The sequence below is a fragment of the Fukomys damarensis genome, unplaced genomic scaffold (genome assembly GCF_012274545.1).
Source record: "Fukomys damarensis isolate Sample0158 unplaced genomic scaffold, DMR_v1.0_HiC HiC_scaffold_17, whole genome shotgun sequence".
In the NCBI taxonomy this organism is placed as follows: Eukaryota; Metazoa; Chordata; class Mammalia; order Rodentia; family Bathyergidae; genus Fukomys; species Fukomys damarensis.
In genome coordinates, this window is record NW_022900929.1 from 28166738 (window position 1) to 28183006 (window position 16269).

General features: G+C 48.3%; 1 protein-coding gene across 1 annotated transcript in view; it reads left to right on the top strand.

Moving 5' to 3' along the window:
- The window catches only part of Spata48 (spermatogenesis associated 48), a 37284-nt gene extending 26644 nt beyond the window's left edge, over positions 1-10640 (top strand). Inside the window, exons 8-9 of the mRNA XM_010624891.3 lie at positions 6061-6168; positions 9725-10640. Of these exons, the coding sequence (XP_010623193.1) occupies positions 6061-6168; positions 9725-9848 (232 nt within the window). The 3' untranslated portion in view covers positions 9849-10640. The remainder of the gene's footprint in view (positions 1-6060; positions 6169-9724) is intronic.
- Positions 10641-16269: the final 5629 nt, after the last annotated feature.

Here is a 16269-nt window from a genome sequence, read left to right on the forward strand (position 1 = left end):
TTTTTTTTTTTTTTTGGTACCAGGGATTGAACTTGGGTCCTTGCGCTTGCAAGGCAGGCCACCGAACCACTGACCTAAACCCCTGGCCTCCCCTGGCAAATTTGTATCAAGCTCTGACTAAAAGATTTCTCCTATTATGAATAAAGCAAAAATTGCCTTTTTACATATCTTTGCACAATTATGCATGCATGCCTGCATACCAAGTAGCTAAAATTAGGATTATTACATGAGATTTCTCATTTTAAAAAATGTCCTAATTTGACAGGCATGCCCAGCTATGAAAAGGTATTGGAGTAAAAAAACTCAAAATACTAATGTGGTTTCCACGTGGGTCCTCTTCATTTATAATCTGAGGCTGCTTTAGGAACCAGGAGTATCCAAATACCCATTGGGTTCATCGGGAATTATTGGCACTCATGATAACACATGCTTTTAACTTTTGCAACAAATAAGTGCTACTGGACAGCTTGGGAAAATGTTCCCAATTTTTTAGTGATATGAATTCCCATTCCTGCTCTGTGTCAAACAGAAAAGTGAGGAAACGGCTGAGTCACAGGTCTCATTTTTACATCTGACTTCTCTCCGTCCCGTGGCCTAGGTGCCCAGTGACACCTTCTTGATCCCAAGGCGTCATGACCACCGGGGCCTGGCACAGGAGCTGCAGGTCCCTGCCTGGTCAGGATCCCAGTGCCCATCCTTGCACCTTCCTGGGAAGACAGGGAGTTTCCCAGCCTGCCCTGCTTCCCTGGGATCTCGCACCTGGTCTCCCCCCACATTTCCAAACCAGCTGTCTGCGTGGCCCCCACTGACTGCGGTCTCTGTCTCAGAACACCACAGTTTCTTATTTGCTGTGCTTTTCCACCTCAGTGATTTCTGTAAGAAAGCATTCAAAAAAGGAGAAGAGGAATTGTCCAAGACTGTTTCCCAGGCAGCACCTGGTGATCTGAGTGGACCAAGGGAGGCTTTCCCGCCAGCCACTGAGCTGTGCTGCAGTTAAAAAAGTAAAATAAAACTGGGCCACAGCCCACGTTCAAGGACAGCTATGAATAGTAGTTCCTCACAACAGCCTGACACTTCTGCCTTTTCAGAGGACTTTCACATCTGCTCCCTCATTTGCTTTTCAAAATAGTGTGATGAGGCCAAAGGTTGGGAACCTGTTCTGTCCCCGTTGGCACGGGGGTTGAGGAGGCTGAGACAGGAGGAAGCGGTGCAGAGTCCCAAATCACACATCTCACAAGAAGCCAAGAGAATGGGCCTCCACTCCCTAGGGCAGACCCCCACCCTCCCCTTGTGCCTCTGGCTGGGTCTGGCTGGGGGGCTTCACCCTTGCCTGCTATTTCTACTTCCCCTTGTAAATGAGGCTAGGGGGAGCAAGAACAGGAGGAAATACACCCATTGGGCGCGGCCAGTAACAGCAGATCTGCACCTCCTGAACAGCACCTGGCAGCCGTGTGCAGCTTGGTAATGAGAGCAGGACAGGGAGCAGGTCCTCCCAGAGAGGTTCAGTTTTGTTTGTATTTCTCCGCCAAAACCCCTCACAGCTTCATAGTCACAGGGCTCCGTCTCCCTTCTCTGGGTGTGCACCCCCCCACCCCCACCCCGAGGTCTCCGTGGCCTCTGGACCCGGGCTCCCTGCAGGCCACGGCAGGCGCTGCATGCTGGTCCTCGCTCCTGGCTTTCTCCCCATCTGCCCCCACCCCCACCTCCCCTCTGCCTCCCCTGCAGCATGGGCACTGCAGCAGCGCCTTCCCTAGCTCAGGAGACCAGCCCCTTGCAGAGATGCAGCCTCCACCCAGAGCGTCCACCCCAGCCTGGGCCCACAGCACATGTGGTCCTGTACTGCTTCTGCTGTGTGTCTGCCCTCCCCTGCCCACATCTGTAATCTGCAGGTCTCTGGATCGTCAAACCTTTTTGTGGCACTTTTTAAACCATACTCCTGGGGCTGAGGCAGGCAGATTGGCCTTTCAGAGCTTGTCTAGAGTTCAGGGAGCTCCGTATTCCAACCCCACACCATAGGAGAAAGTGTGAAAAGTATTCTTGAACCTCAAAACTGTCAGGATCCCGGGACTCACTGCAATTCTCCCCAGAACCAGGCCGAACAGAGCAGTTTAAATCGGGGACTGTTCCCTGGCTTGGACTTGGTCTTGCAAGCTGGCACTGAGCAGCACCCCCCTACATAACCGGGTCTTCTGTCCAGGCTGGGGCCAGGCAGAGGCCTTGGCTTCCCACACAGTCCAGGGGCATCACCTTTGCATGGGCTTTCTGTGTTGAGGTCCAGTTCTGCCCCAGGATGCCTTGTTTGGCTCTGGACGTGTGACTTGGACTTTCTCTGGCTCCATTCTGCGGCTTGAAAACCGGGCATGAGAGTAAGGTCTACTGCACAGCGGCTTCATGGAAATTAAATAGCTCGTGGAAAGCATCTCAAAGAGAATACATCACATGCTCGGTGAGCATTCGTCATGTGCGCAGTGCACAGAGAAGTTCCGTGCATGCCTGAATCCATCTACACAGGCAACGCCTATATTTCACGTATAACATGCCTTCCCCCATGTTTCCATGACTTTCCGTGTCACTTTTAACTGCACACAACCCGAGCTGCCCCTTCCTAATACACCAAACTTTCTTACTTTCTGAAATTATTATCTATTTTATTATGCTTGGTTGAGAGAAACCAGTCAGTGTTAAACTTAGGCAATAAGAAACCCAGATTTTAGCCAGGTCTGAACAAAATCCAGGCTCAGAAGCAATCAGGGGTACAAAAGAAGGTGTTCCAACGACAAGAGGCTGTGGAACAAAGACAAAAATGAGGAGTTCATATTTGAAATGAGCCTCTCTCCACTGTCCTCAAGTGGGGGCCTGGAGCTCTTTGAATAGGCAGTGAACCCCGGAATCCGTCTCACAGCCTCTGTGCGTATTGCAGTGTCTCTCACAGCGCCGTTTCCTCCAGCTGAGGAATATCACCCCAAAGAAACACTCTTTTCTTGATAGGAGGGCAATACTTTGCAGGAGAGAAAGCAAAGATCCCCTTGCGTGATAGTCCTGCCTGCAAGGGTTAAATGGAATAAATTCAGAGGCAGCGTGGGTGAGAACTTTCGTTTTCAAATATTTGGCAGTTTATTATGCAACCGAATCCACCCTCCAGCCCAAGCAGCTAATCAGTCTACTAGCTCACGAAGAAATGTTATTATTAGACGTGATGTCACATCGCAGAACAGCATTCGCGGAATGTAACGCATGCCCCCACTTAGCGTCGGTAACCTGTGTGCCGCAGCAGAGTATGGAGCCAGGGGCTGTTTTAAACCCGGCCCTTCCCATGACTGACAGGTCGCCCGCGCTGCTGGAAGGTCTGACTTCACAGACCTTTAACTGTGCAGGTGTCTCAGAGGCAGTGGAAAAAAAAACCTGCCACACAGACGGAGGGGATTTCCTGTCACATGCATGGGAGCTTCAGCTAATGTCTGGGGGAGAAGCACACACCCGCAATTGGGCCTCGGCTGTGCCTCCTCTGTAATCTGCAGCCACTTTTCTCTTAAGAAAATTCCAAGAAATCCTACAGGGCACCGCGTGGGATTTAACAGCTTTTGTTGCTTGCCGGGGTCCCCAGTGGCCTTCCAATCACGCTCTGAAACGCCGAGCTCCTCTCCACGCAAGGCCCCTCCCTGCGCTACTTCAAGCCGTCCCCAGGCCGTCCTTTTCCGATCACCCAGGTCTTACCCATGTCCCGAGAGCTGGCTGTGCGGCTGCTTGCCGAGACCCCGCAACTCTGCCATCTCCCTTACCGAAGAAGCCTCGCCTTCTCCACCTACATGGCCCCAGTTTGGCAAACGCTTTGTTTCTTTAAAGTCTTGTGCTGTCAGCTAATTTAGCTGAGAGCCTACCAAGTGGCAATGAAGCCCTTGCTGCTTTCACGTTCCTGTAGGGCCTTCGGTCCCCAGAGTGAACTGCCCTGAGGGGGTTCCAGGAGCTTTCCTCCCCAAAGTGATGGATAGAGTGGGAGGGAGGGCAGTCCGGGAATGGAAGCCACCTCTCATGGGGGGCCTCTCATGCGCTTGGGCTGCCTGGTTTTCCCAGCCTCAAAAAATGCATTCATCTGCACCATTGCTCTTGATGTGACAGCCCCCCCAATGGTGCCAGGGAGTGCCCAGTCTACTGGCTGCAGCCCAGCAGTCAGAGAATTACGCACTGGGAGGACAGCGCCGTATTGATCAGCCCGGATCCCTGCATGCTGCATAGCCCTTTCCCTGACTCTTGGATTACTCTGCCCCTTGTGGTTAAGACAACAGGCCATGATCGATAATCAGTTCAGGGTGAACCCTGCAGAACTGCAGTAGGAATGACCACACCATCCCCACTTGGCTCACAGACAAGTCTGGGGGTTAGTATCATTCCTCAAGTCCACAGCAGAGGCAGTGAGGTTCCCAGCATGGGCCTGAGAGCTGATGGGAAGGGCCACATATCCTTCCACTGTTCTCTAACTTTGAGGCCAAGCATACTTCACTAACTTGGCTCTTTGGTTGGCCCTATCACCTGATGCTTAAAAGGAGTGTGTTTGGCAGCTTTCTGTCACTGTGACAACACACCTAGGGGAGTCAACTTGTAAAGAAGAAAGGCTGGTGATGGCAACTTCCGGTTCACTGGGTTTCAGTCCATGGTCATGCAGCCCCGCTGCTTTGGGCCCACGATGGCTCAGTGCATCATGGTGGCCTGGTGGGCAAAGATATTTGCCCAGATCACAGCAGGCAGGAAGCAAGGAGAGGGACAGAAGAGACCAGGGTCTGAGGTCACCCTCGTCCCATGCCCAGTAGCCTAACATTTTCTCTGCAGGCTTCACCCCCAACAGCTCCACTGCACCCCACAGCTGGGCCTCTGGGGCCTCTCAAGATGCAAATCGTAAAGAGGAGCGACTGCCTTTGAGCACGGTTTCTTGAAAATTATTCCAAAGTTCAGTGGTTGCAGGAGGTGCTTTCACCTGGCTTGCCCGACGTGTGGTGTGGACATCAGTATAACCAAGACCACCCCAGAGAAGGCACTCCTCTGCCTGCCACAGCCTGTTCCTTGCGCTCTTTTTTGTCTGGGTATCAGTTGTGAGTAAGGAACCCAGCACTGACTTGCCAGGCTGTCAGAGACCCACGGGGAGGTGCAGACCCCTGAACTGAGCGGAAGCTGTGGACCCGGGGCATCCAAGATGGCGTCGTCCTTGTTTTCCCCTCCAGGCCAGAGCAGCAAGCTGAGGCCGAGGCACTGTTCTAGCACTGGGCCTCATGGGCTGCCATCGGCTCTTGTGGGGGAGGCACCAGGCCTGGCCCTGCCTCAGGGCAGCAGTTGCACCCTGGGAAGGTCGATGTAGACAGCACTGGGTGCTAGCATGGCAGATATACTAGTTATTCTTCTTATCTTTCTGGACTGCTGATTGAATCAGTTGTTTTGGTGCTTGTTTGCCTCTTCCAGGAGAGCCTTTGTATACAGTACAGGATCTTCCCGTGTGTCCTGGGGTTTCCCTTTTCTTTCTTCTTTCCTCTCTGGTAGGGAGAAGGATGGGGAAACAGAACTGCCCACGGGATTTGAGCACGCCAGTGTGCGGTTGGCATTTGACTTCCATGTACAATTTCAGGAAATTGCCTAAAATCACTAAAACAGGGCACTCACTAAAGACCTTGGTAAAAAGAATGGCAGCAGTAAAGAGAAGGGTGCTGAACCTGGAGTTAGCCTTAGAGAAGCCATGTGTGAAGCCCACGTCTGTAGTTTTGTCAAAAGTGGTGTCTTCCTTCATTACGAAACCAAGCTCAGCAGGGCGTCATGTATGCAAAAGACGTGCAGATTTAAAGTAACAGCAGAACACGTGCTTGCAATACATTTCCTCAGCCCTAGAGTGGATCTTCTGTCTCTGTGTGTGGGCACTGCCTTCCAACCTGTACAGCCCAAGTCCAGGCCCTAGGCATAAAAAAAAAAAAGAGCCTGCATCCTCCTTTATGTTTTTCACATTTGGGTTCTAGTTACTGTGACTATTTCACAAATCATTATTTTCATTTCCTTTCCTCCCCTCTTAACTCCTCACTTCAGCACTGCAAATATCCCAGGATATACCGGCAAGGTTCATTTCACGGCCATGCACCCAGCAAATTCTCATATCCCATCAACCACGCCTTCACCGGACTCCAAGCTACACAGGTAAGTGTGAGTCCTGTTGTTCACTTTGCTCTGATGCGTGAGAAGGGGGGACCCTCATTATGGTTATTCCATCAAAGAACAATTAAATACCAAGAGAAAATTCACATTTTAAAAAATGAGGCATCAGGTCCAAAATAGAGGAGAGTTCATTTTACTACTGAGGGGAATTTTATTAGGCTTTCTGCATGCTTTTCTTCTGGAATCTTACTCAAAATGACAGTGCAAAACCAAGGTGGGCAAATGTTTATCTACATGTTGCTAACAGGCATCTTGAGACATGTAAAGCACACAGGGACCTTGCAGGGCCTCTAGATGGAAGTTTTGCGTACACACCTCCTCCTTGTAGTGTTAGAAAGAAGACCCATGGAACTCACTTTCACGCGACAGATTAACTTCTTCTGAGTAACTGTCTTATTTTTATAAAACTCCCTTGGCAGTCGCAGATGCATTTCAACTTCACTTTTGCAGACTGAACATAGAAGATACTGGATGGGAGAGGATGGAAGGGTGAGGACTCCTCCTCGTTATAACTCAGATTTGAGAGCCTTTGGTGGAGGTCCTGGGCTGCAGAAGAGAGGACATGGTTTTGAAAATGCAAAGCTGCCTGAACCCAGAGGAGAACTCCTACACATGTCCTTCTGTCCTTTGACCTATCTCTCCTCATTCCTTCCCCCCACATTCTACCCCTCTCAACTACTGTCTCGTTCTTTAACTCTGCATATCTCATCTTTTTCCATAAATATTTCCCATATAAGTGAGGTCGTGCAGCATTTTTCCTTCTGTGTTTGGCATATTTCACCGAGCACCTTGTCCTCTGAGTTCATCTAGGTTGTGGCAATGTCGAGATCTCCCCTTTCTCTGAGGATAATGCTCTTCTCAGTTTCTCTGACTTCCACATCCTCTTGGTGCATTGGTCATCACTGGGACCTGGGCTGTGCCCAGCACAGGGGTGGAGATGTCTTTACCAGGGAGATCTCATCTCCTTTGGTCCCACTCTGAATCTGAGGAGGGATTGACGGTGGGTATGGTAGTTGTGTTCCCAGGTGTTTTAGGGCCCTCTATCCTGTTTTCCACAATAGCTGCAGGAGTGGACTTTCCCACCAACAATACATAAAGGTCCCCTCTCCCCTGTGTTCTCACCAACACTTGTTATCGTTCCTCTTTCTGCTAATGGCTGTCCTAATGGTTGTAAGGGGATAGATAGTGCACTGTGGTTTTGAGTTGCACTTCTCTGATGGTATTAGTGATATTAAGTGTGTTTGTGCATCTATTGGCCATGTTTATGTCTCTTTTGAAAATATATGTTTTTGTTTTTGTTTTTGGTACCAGAGATCAAGCTCTGGACCTTGCACTTGTGAGGCAGGCACAGTGCCACTGAGCTAAATCCCCGAAAAAAATATATTTTCAGATATTTTGTCTCTTCCTTTTTTGCAGCAGTGGGGATCGAACACAGGGCCTTTGCATTAAGCTTTATCCTTAGCCCTTAAAAAAATTTCTTTTTTTCAATTTGAGATTGGACTCCACTAAATCACTGAGTTTCCTGGGCTGTGCTCGTTCATGATCTCCTTGCCTCGGCCTCCCAAGGACTAAGAGTACAGGCATGTACCACACTTGGCCCTTTGCCCATTTTCTGAATTTCTGAATTGTTTCATTTGTGTTTTGCTACTCAGTTGTAGTGTGTTTTTTTTTAATAAACCTTGGGTATTAATGCCTTATCATAAATATAGTTTGCAATCATTTTCCCCAATCTTTAGATTGCCTTCTAGTTTTGTTGTGGAATGGAGACTATTGACTTTGACATAGTCTCATTTATTTGTTTTTGTTTCTGCAGCCTAAATGTTATTATTTGTTTATTTGTTTGTTTATTTATTTATTTATTTATTTTGAGACAGGGTCTCACTATGTAGTTGAGACTGACCTGGAACTCACTATGTAGCCTAGGCTGGTCTCAAACTCACAGTGACCCTCCTGCCTCAGCCTCCCAAGTGCTGGGATTACAGGTATGTGCCACCACATCTGCAGCCTAAACTTTAAACCTGTGGAGAGACACCCGAAATATCACTGTCGTGGCCTTGCTGTCTCTTTGCCCACCTTCCTCAGTTGGAAGCTCTGTGCCCATCGGTGCTTCTTCTGCCCTTACTTCTGTCTGACCCTCACTTTTCTCCTCCTCCTCTCTGAGACCCTGGCCCCTTCCCTTCCTCCTTTCCGCTTGCTCCTGCATGCCCGGCTTCTTGCTGCTGGCCTGTAGCTTACTACGCCCAAGTCCCGCCTCCCACTTTACCCCTCCAGCTGCCCAGCTGCTTCTCTCCATCCTCCACTCACTTTAAACTCCTTACACCGTCATCTCCCGGCTCCCAGCCTCCACTTCCTCCCAACCCACGCTCCTTAGCTCTTGCCAGAGAGGGACTGATAAGGGGACCGTTGACTCTTCCTGCAGGCAGCTGGTGGTGTATTTGCCCTGGATCTTTGCGGTTGATAAGACCCGCAGTGGTGGTTTGGAGTTTTAAATTGCTTAGGTTTTCAGGGTGCACAAACTGCTGTGCCCCACACCGGTGCATGGATTCCCCCCCGCCGTGTGGGATGCAGGAAGACAGGAAGGGCTGCCCGGAAGGGCCTGGGGGAGAGGGTGGGGAGCATGTGGTAGGTCAGAGACGCTTCCCTCCCCCCAGCACCCATTTCCATTGAGCCCCATATGTTGCATCCCTGGCTCCAGACTGTAACCTGTGTAGACACAGGCACTCTCACTACACGGATCATTTCCTGAAACATAAAATTAATAATAATAATAATAATAATAATAATAATAATAATAACTGTGTTCACGTGTCACTGCCGTGACAGCTGGGAAACAAGGTGTATGGAGGAGGCCTGAATGGCTTCCCACCCTCACCGCCTAACTGCTACACTCAAGCATCCCGCCGCCTGAGTATTTATTGTGCCATGTGCGTGTGTCTACAATGGCAGTGCGTCTATGCACAGTTCCTGCGGGCACCATGGTGTGGCTCATGAGCAGGCATGGACTGCCACCACTACGTGTGGCAGCTGGGTAGTGCCTCATCCGTACAATGCTCTAATCCTCACAATAAACTGGGCAGGACAATTGCATCTCTACTGCGTGGGCAGCCTCAGACCAGGAAGAGCACAGACCCTCGCCCACCTCCCTGGGCCCAGGCTCCGGGCACCAGCGATGTGATGTCCTATAGCCTCCCTTGGAGTCTTCACTCTATGCCCCTCCCCACCCAGTGAGGTGGCTGTATCTCCTGTGCCCCACGCCCAGGGCCTGGCCACCAGGGGGTACCTTCTGTGCTGCTGGTCACCTTCTCCCCACCTACTATAGGCACAGAGGTGTTCAGTAAAAGAGAAGGGAATGCAAACAGCACGGAGCATCCCCAGCCTCCTCTCCTGGTCTCTAGCTGCCTTCCCCTCCCTCCCGCTCCCCTCCCCCACCCCTCCCTCCTATGGACATGTACTATTAGTTGGAGAACACATGAGGTTATACGTTTTCATGTCAATTTTATCCATCAGTTTCTTCTTTTCTTTTTCCATTCCGTCTCAGCACCTTACGAAAAGCAATGGGAGTTGACCTCTTCCGTCGCCAGGGGCCACTGTCCAGGATGGTCACAACTGTGAAGCCCTGCAACCCCTTCAACAGGCAGGAGAGAGAAACTGCATTCTTCTGAAAAAGGCCACAGCCTGGTGTGTGCGCTGTGGTGGGGAATAAAGGATGCGGAATATCCTGCTCACCTGTATGTGTCCTGGAGTCCAGAGGCAGTGTGCCCGGGCCTGCCTTGGGCTGTCCTCCCGGTGGTGGCCTCTCAGCCTGGCCTACAATGCAGGCCAGCTGTGAGGGTAGCGCAATACAGGGGCTCCTGGCCTCATCCCTCAGGGCCGGCATGGGAGGGCACGGTCACAGATCTGAGGATAGAGACCTTGTCACTGTGAAAGCAGAGCCACGCGCTTCTTTGGAGACTTTCCGTTGCACAGGGGACGCTGCCACGTCGGGAAACATCCGGGGGCAGGGAGCAAGGCCTCTCAGACCCTGAGCCGGAGTCACCAAGTGAGAGTCGAGTCCTGGCTCTGAGAGGTCAGAGGTCCACCTGCGGCCACCCCAGGGGCAGAAGACATCTGCGCTGCAAAAAATAAATCCAAAGAAAGGTGCATGCAGGTAACCCTAGTCAATTAGTGTTACAGAGTAGCAGAAATGTTATGAAGGACAATAACATGAAAAATGTGATCCTTGTGCTAGAGCAAAATAGAAAATCTGGAAATGAACAGGTGAAGTCATTGAAAACCCATGAATACTGGATAAATCTTTTTCCAACAGAAGATATTGAGAAAATGATTTGAAACTAATAAAAGTACGGCCCTCCACTAAACAAACTGCTCCTGGAACACAGGTTTAAATGGGTCATTTCAGGACAGATTACCCAGAAATCCGGGAAATTGGTTTATAAGGTGGTGTGTGTGGGGGGTGCGTGTGTGTGTGTGTGTGTGTGTGTGTGTGTGTGTGTGTACAGAAATTTTTTTCAAAGAAGACAATGAAGCAAACACACCACCAAGGGGAAAAAAGATTTCTAATATGAAAATAAAACAAAAAAAAAGTTTAAGACAAACTTGGAAAATATATCAGTGAAAACAATCAGATTCTCATTTTACTTATAAAAACAGCATTTTTCCGGAGATCAGATGAGATCAGGCATATTCAGGGTGGCATGGCTGCAGACAAGAAATAGCATTTTTAAAGAAGCTTAAACTATTAGGATCAGTGCAAAGAGCAGTAATGAAAAATTTCAAACTAAAATATACGAATGGCCAATAAATAAAAGTGTGCGCCTTGTAGATCAGTCCTGGCTGTGCTTTGTCACTTGCCCCGGGGAATTGATGCTGGTGTGAAGAGAGCAGCGACTTCAGGCCTCACACCCCCAGGGCCTGCCCGGGGTACATGTGCAAAAAAGGTTTCCAGTGCCTTTGCTGAAGCTGTTTCCAGTTAGTAATTTCACTTTTAGGATTTTGTCAAGCAAATGACCACACAATTTAATGAATGTATTGGCAAGAAGAGGTTAGAAAGGCAGCGTTCTATTTCATGGAGCGAAAACGGGAGAAACTTGATGCTTACTGAGAGGAACTGTGATAAATTGTTACACATGGACACAGGCTCTGCCTTCTGTAAGCGCGGGTTCCCCGTCCGTGGATTCAAACAAGCACGGATGAAAAACGTCGGAAAAAAATTGCATTTGTAGGAAACAGGCACAAACTTTTCACGTCATTTCCTCAACCGTACAGCGTAGTAGCTGTTTCCGTAGAATTTACATTGTATCAGGAATTGTAAGTGGTCTTTAAAGTGTGTGTGCAGATGAGTGTGTGGCACATGTAATTCTAAGCCACCTTATTTGAAGGATTCGAGCACCCACAGATTTTGGTGGGGGGGGCTGTAACCCCTCCCCGATCCACATGGGGGGATGACCGTGTGTCGAAATAAAATATGTACATTCGAAAGTAAAGCCCAATTGTCGTTGTCATGGAAGGGGGCGCACACAGTATCGGTGTGTGCAGATGCCCACTTTACATCAGCATGCATTTATTTTTCCCGTTAAATTCTATACATATATATGTCTATAGTAACATATGGATGTAAAACGAGGCTAATCGCTATCAGTGCTGCGATCACAACGCATTTCTTTAAAGTTGGAAAATCCATGTTGTTTTTGTCTAAACCTGAAACTCCATACTTGGTTTGTGCTATAGTCCACAACTTTGATTTTTAATGTCATACTTAAAATTATGTAGAATAAGAGTTTTGCCGTACAAATAAACTACGGAGTAATCTAAAAAATAAATAAATAAAAAAGAAAGTTTGAAAATCCGAAGTTATAAAGTCACTATCCCTAATATAAAAAGCTTCTGATATTAAAAAAATGATCAAAAGCTTCTTTTAAGAATTCAGACCAAGTCAGTGTCTGTCTCCCCTGAAGAACTGGTTTCTGAGTCTGTCAGGCAAGCGCCCACCTCAGTCATTTCCTCAGCTCGGTGGTGGTGGCTCACCATTTGGAGAAGAATGAAGTTGCAGATTCTTCCATTCCCCCCCCCCGCAGCCAGGAAGCTCCAGGCTGCTTGAATAAGTACCTGTGACTTAGACACTGGAACAAACGTAAACCAGTTTCACATTCGGAACTACTATTTTAAGAAGCCTTTTGAGTCATGGGTGCACACCCAAGACTGTGGTGGTTTGTGGACCTGCTGCCGCCCACCCCACCTTCTCCCTCCATGGCTTCAGATCTGTCTGCGTCTGCTTTAGCTCCCATACACCATCAGCAGCTGCCTTAGATCTTCAATAAGGTTGGTAAGATGCAGATTACGTCAAAAATAGTTAATTTTTCCCATAAGTGTGTCATGCCTACAATGCAGTGGGGACTTGAGACAGGGAATAAAGCCAGGTCCTTCCCTGCTGTTTGTCCAGGTCACCCTTGAGGGCAGAAAGGACAACTGTCCCACAGCAGGAGTGATGCGAACCCAGAATTGCTTTCTCGTAAGTGAGGATATTCGACAGTAGATCCTTTTGCCCCAGTTGGCTTAGGGTAGACTGAATTATCATTAAGCTCTGGGAACTACAGTTTATCCCTATGATCCCTAAACTGCTAAACCTAAAAGACAAAGAGATTGCAAAATTAAAGAGTGTAATTAAAAATGAGGAACTTGTATGTTTGCAGAGTCCGTCTTCAGGATTGATACTTTTGACCACCTGCTTGAAAATGTAAACATTGCAGGGCTTCTCTTATGCGACTGCTCCAAAACACAAATACAGGGCAAAGTAAAAGGTAAGAAGAAGCAGGGAGGGAGAGCTTTCGCAGATGGGAAGGGACTGAGAGGTAAAGGGAGGGGAAGGGCGAAAGTGATGAGAAAGAACTGGGATGTGCAGTGTCCCTGCACCGACTCCCCGTGAGGAGAGCCATCAGTGTGCACTGCGCGTGTGTACTAATAAAAACTGAAGAAAAAGGAAACAAACTATGTGGAAAGTGCCATTTGCACACCATGCCCCTTCCGGTCACCCGGGGAGGTTGGGGAGCACAGGCAGCCTGGACCAGGTCCGAGGCCACCACCCCTGCAGGGGTGGAGCTGTCTCCCGAGGAGACTCCTCAGGCTCCTCTCCTAATCTCTCCACACAGGCCAATGCGACGTTCAATCTCTAATTAGCGAGTGCTTTTCCTGAAAAACTGCTCTGTGCTTTTAGAGATTGAAGTGTCCATTTTTTGCAAGGTAAGCGTGCTCCTACTTACACATCCGTGCAAGTACACGTAGAGGGTGATCCAATAGCAAGTAGTGACAGATCTTTAGCACAAAGACCTTGGTTGGCCCAGATTCATGCTCTTTCTGAGAGTGAGAATTCACGAATCCATCCGCACGGCAGGGCACCTAGTGTCCAGTTGTTAATGTTGTTAATGAACTGCAGGGAAACATGAATGCTGGGCTGGATACCGTGGTACTCCAGCTTTGTGTCACCATAGATCCTTACCCATTCTACCTAAATGGCACTGGGAAGCAACAGTGTGGTTTTATTCGGGGCACCTCTTTTTGTTGAGTTTGCACTTTTCTCAGTGCAGTTAGCTTCGAATATCCTCCCAGCTGTTGTCCTCCGAGCAGTCCCTTTCCTCCCTGTAGCAGGTCCCTCACCCACTGGTGAGGGTTTGTGTGCCCTGCCGGAGCCCAGTGCTCAGGAAGAGCTTTTTCCCTGCAGGCTCGGATGCTGCTGTTCCCCGGGGGCTTCTGGGGCAAACTCCTTGGTTCTAATTTTGTAAACTGCACAGTGCACTGGGTGTGCCCCTACTTTTCCAGGGCTGGGAGACAGTTTCCATTGTCTTCTGTGGGCAAAGCCACAAGATAGAAGATAAGGCATGACTTGGTGCATGCCCTGTGAGCCAGGCAGAAGGAGGGACAGAGGAGAAGGCCCGTGGGGTGTGGGGCCCAGGCTTCCAGGGTGGGTAGCAGGGCGACAGGAGACACCAGGGACTCTACCTGGTCAAAGCCATCTGCTGTAGGGGGACTTGGACCCTGAGGGCAGGGCATAGCCCCACAGGTTCCCTCAGGCAAAAGCAGAAATCCAGAGAGGCCAGGGAGGCAGCAGGGGACGGGACTGTAGTGTGTGAGGACACTCTCGGCCACTTCTGGCCACAGGAAGCACCACAGGCCGGCAACCCCAAACCGGGTCAGCAGAGGGGGTAAAGGCTGTCATGCCTGGGGTCCAGGGCGGGAGGCTTCCAGGACCCTTTTGGGCCCCCAGATGATGCAGCTTCTCAAGTCCTCTTTATAAAGCAGTGTAGCATTTACATAGAATCTATATGCATCGTACGCATTTTTTTTTTTTTGTTCAGCAATTTGCAGGTATTTTTATTGAACTTTGAAAGGACCACAGGGAGGCTAGAGGAATATCTGATTCTCCATTGGGAAAATATACCCAGACTTCGGTTCCTTTGATGTGGATTATTTACCTCATCCACTCAGTCAGCCAGTCAGTGTGCAGCATGTTTACCTTCTCCATGTGGATATGTGTGCACAACACAGCTTAATTTCTTTTTCATCACCTGTCCCTCCCTTCTCACTGCCCCACCTTTTTCTTGATCCATTTCCCATTTGAGAAAGATTTATATCTCTGTTCCCTTTTATTTATCTTTTACTTTGCTCGTTTCTATTTAGAGATTTTTCTTTTATAAATGACACTTTCAAGACCTAATACATCTACATATAGGATCTGATATATGAGAATATGTACACTCATGTATATAAGATATACATATGCATATTTGTATATTACAGGAATTTTATACATCCTGCAGACGTTTGTAAATACATATATTTAAATGAGAATCCAAAGAACAAATGTGGAGACATGAAGATTTTATAAAATAATCCATTCCAAAATTCAGATGATCGCAAACTCAGTGGTGATCCATTTTTTTTTTCTCTCATTGAGTTTATTGGCACATTTTAGGTATACAGTACAGTTATGTTCATCACTGGGATCTTGTACCTTTACATGACAGGTCTTGGTTCTCATTTTTTCCCCTTGTCCCTGCCCTCCCTTCACCCTACGTTGCTCTTTATGTATAATTTGGGTTTCTTATTTGAGAGAAATCATAGGATATTTCAGCTTGTGTGTCCGATTTACTTCACTTAACATGGTGCTCTCGAGGTGCAGCCGTCTCCCTACAAATGACTCGTTGATCCGTCCTTACGGCAGAGTGGTGCTCCGCTGTGTACAAACACCACACTTTCATCCATTCATCTGTTGATGGACGTATAAGCCATTCCCAAGATTTAGCTGTTATGCGTTGTGCTGCTATTAACATGGGTGTGTGTGCATCACCGCAATATGATGTCTCTAACTCTTTGGGGAAGACACTGAGAATAACTGGGTTGAGTGAAATTTCTAGCTTTAGCTTTTTGAGGAAACTCCGCACTGATTTCCACAGTGGGTGTACTAGTTTGTATTCCCATCGACAGTGTGGAAGGATTCCTTTCCCCCTGAAGCCCTGGTGCAGAAACGACCTCAAGGACATTAACCTATTGATCTTTGACAAAGAGGCCAAGAACATACACTGGAGGAAAGACAGTCTCTTTACTAAATGGTGTTGGGAAAACTGGCTGTCCACATGCAGAAGACCGGATCTAGACCCACATCTCTCACCACGCACTACATCCAAACCAAAATGGATCAAAGAACTAAATATTAACTCAGAAACATGACCTGCTAGAAGACAGAATAGGTAAAACACTCAAGGCTGTAGGTGCAGGCAGGGACTTTCTGAATAGAGCCCCAGTTGCACAGGAAATAGCATCGAGAACCAACAAATGGGATCACATCAAATGAAAAATTTTCTGCTCAGCAAAAGAATCAACAGAATAAAAAAGAAAATCTACAAAATGGGGCAAAAGTCTGCCAGCTGTTCCTCAAACAAAGTACTAGTATCTAGAATATATAAAGAACTAAAAAAAAATTAGAGCCCCTCCCCAAACAAAAGACCCAATAAAAAACAGGCAAGTGATATGAATGTCCACTTCTCAGAAGAAGGTACGATAGAGGAGGAAGCCTGCGTCTTCACACCCCTC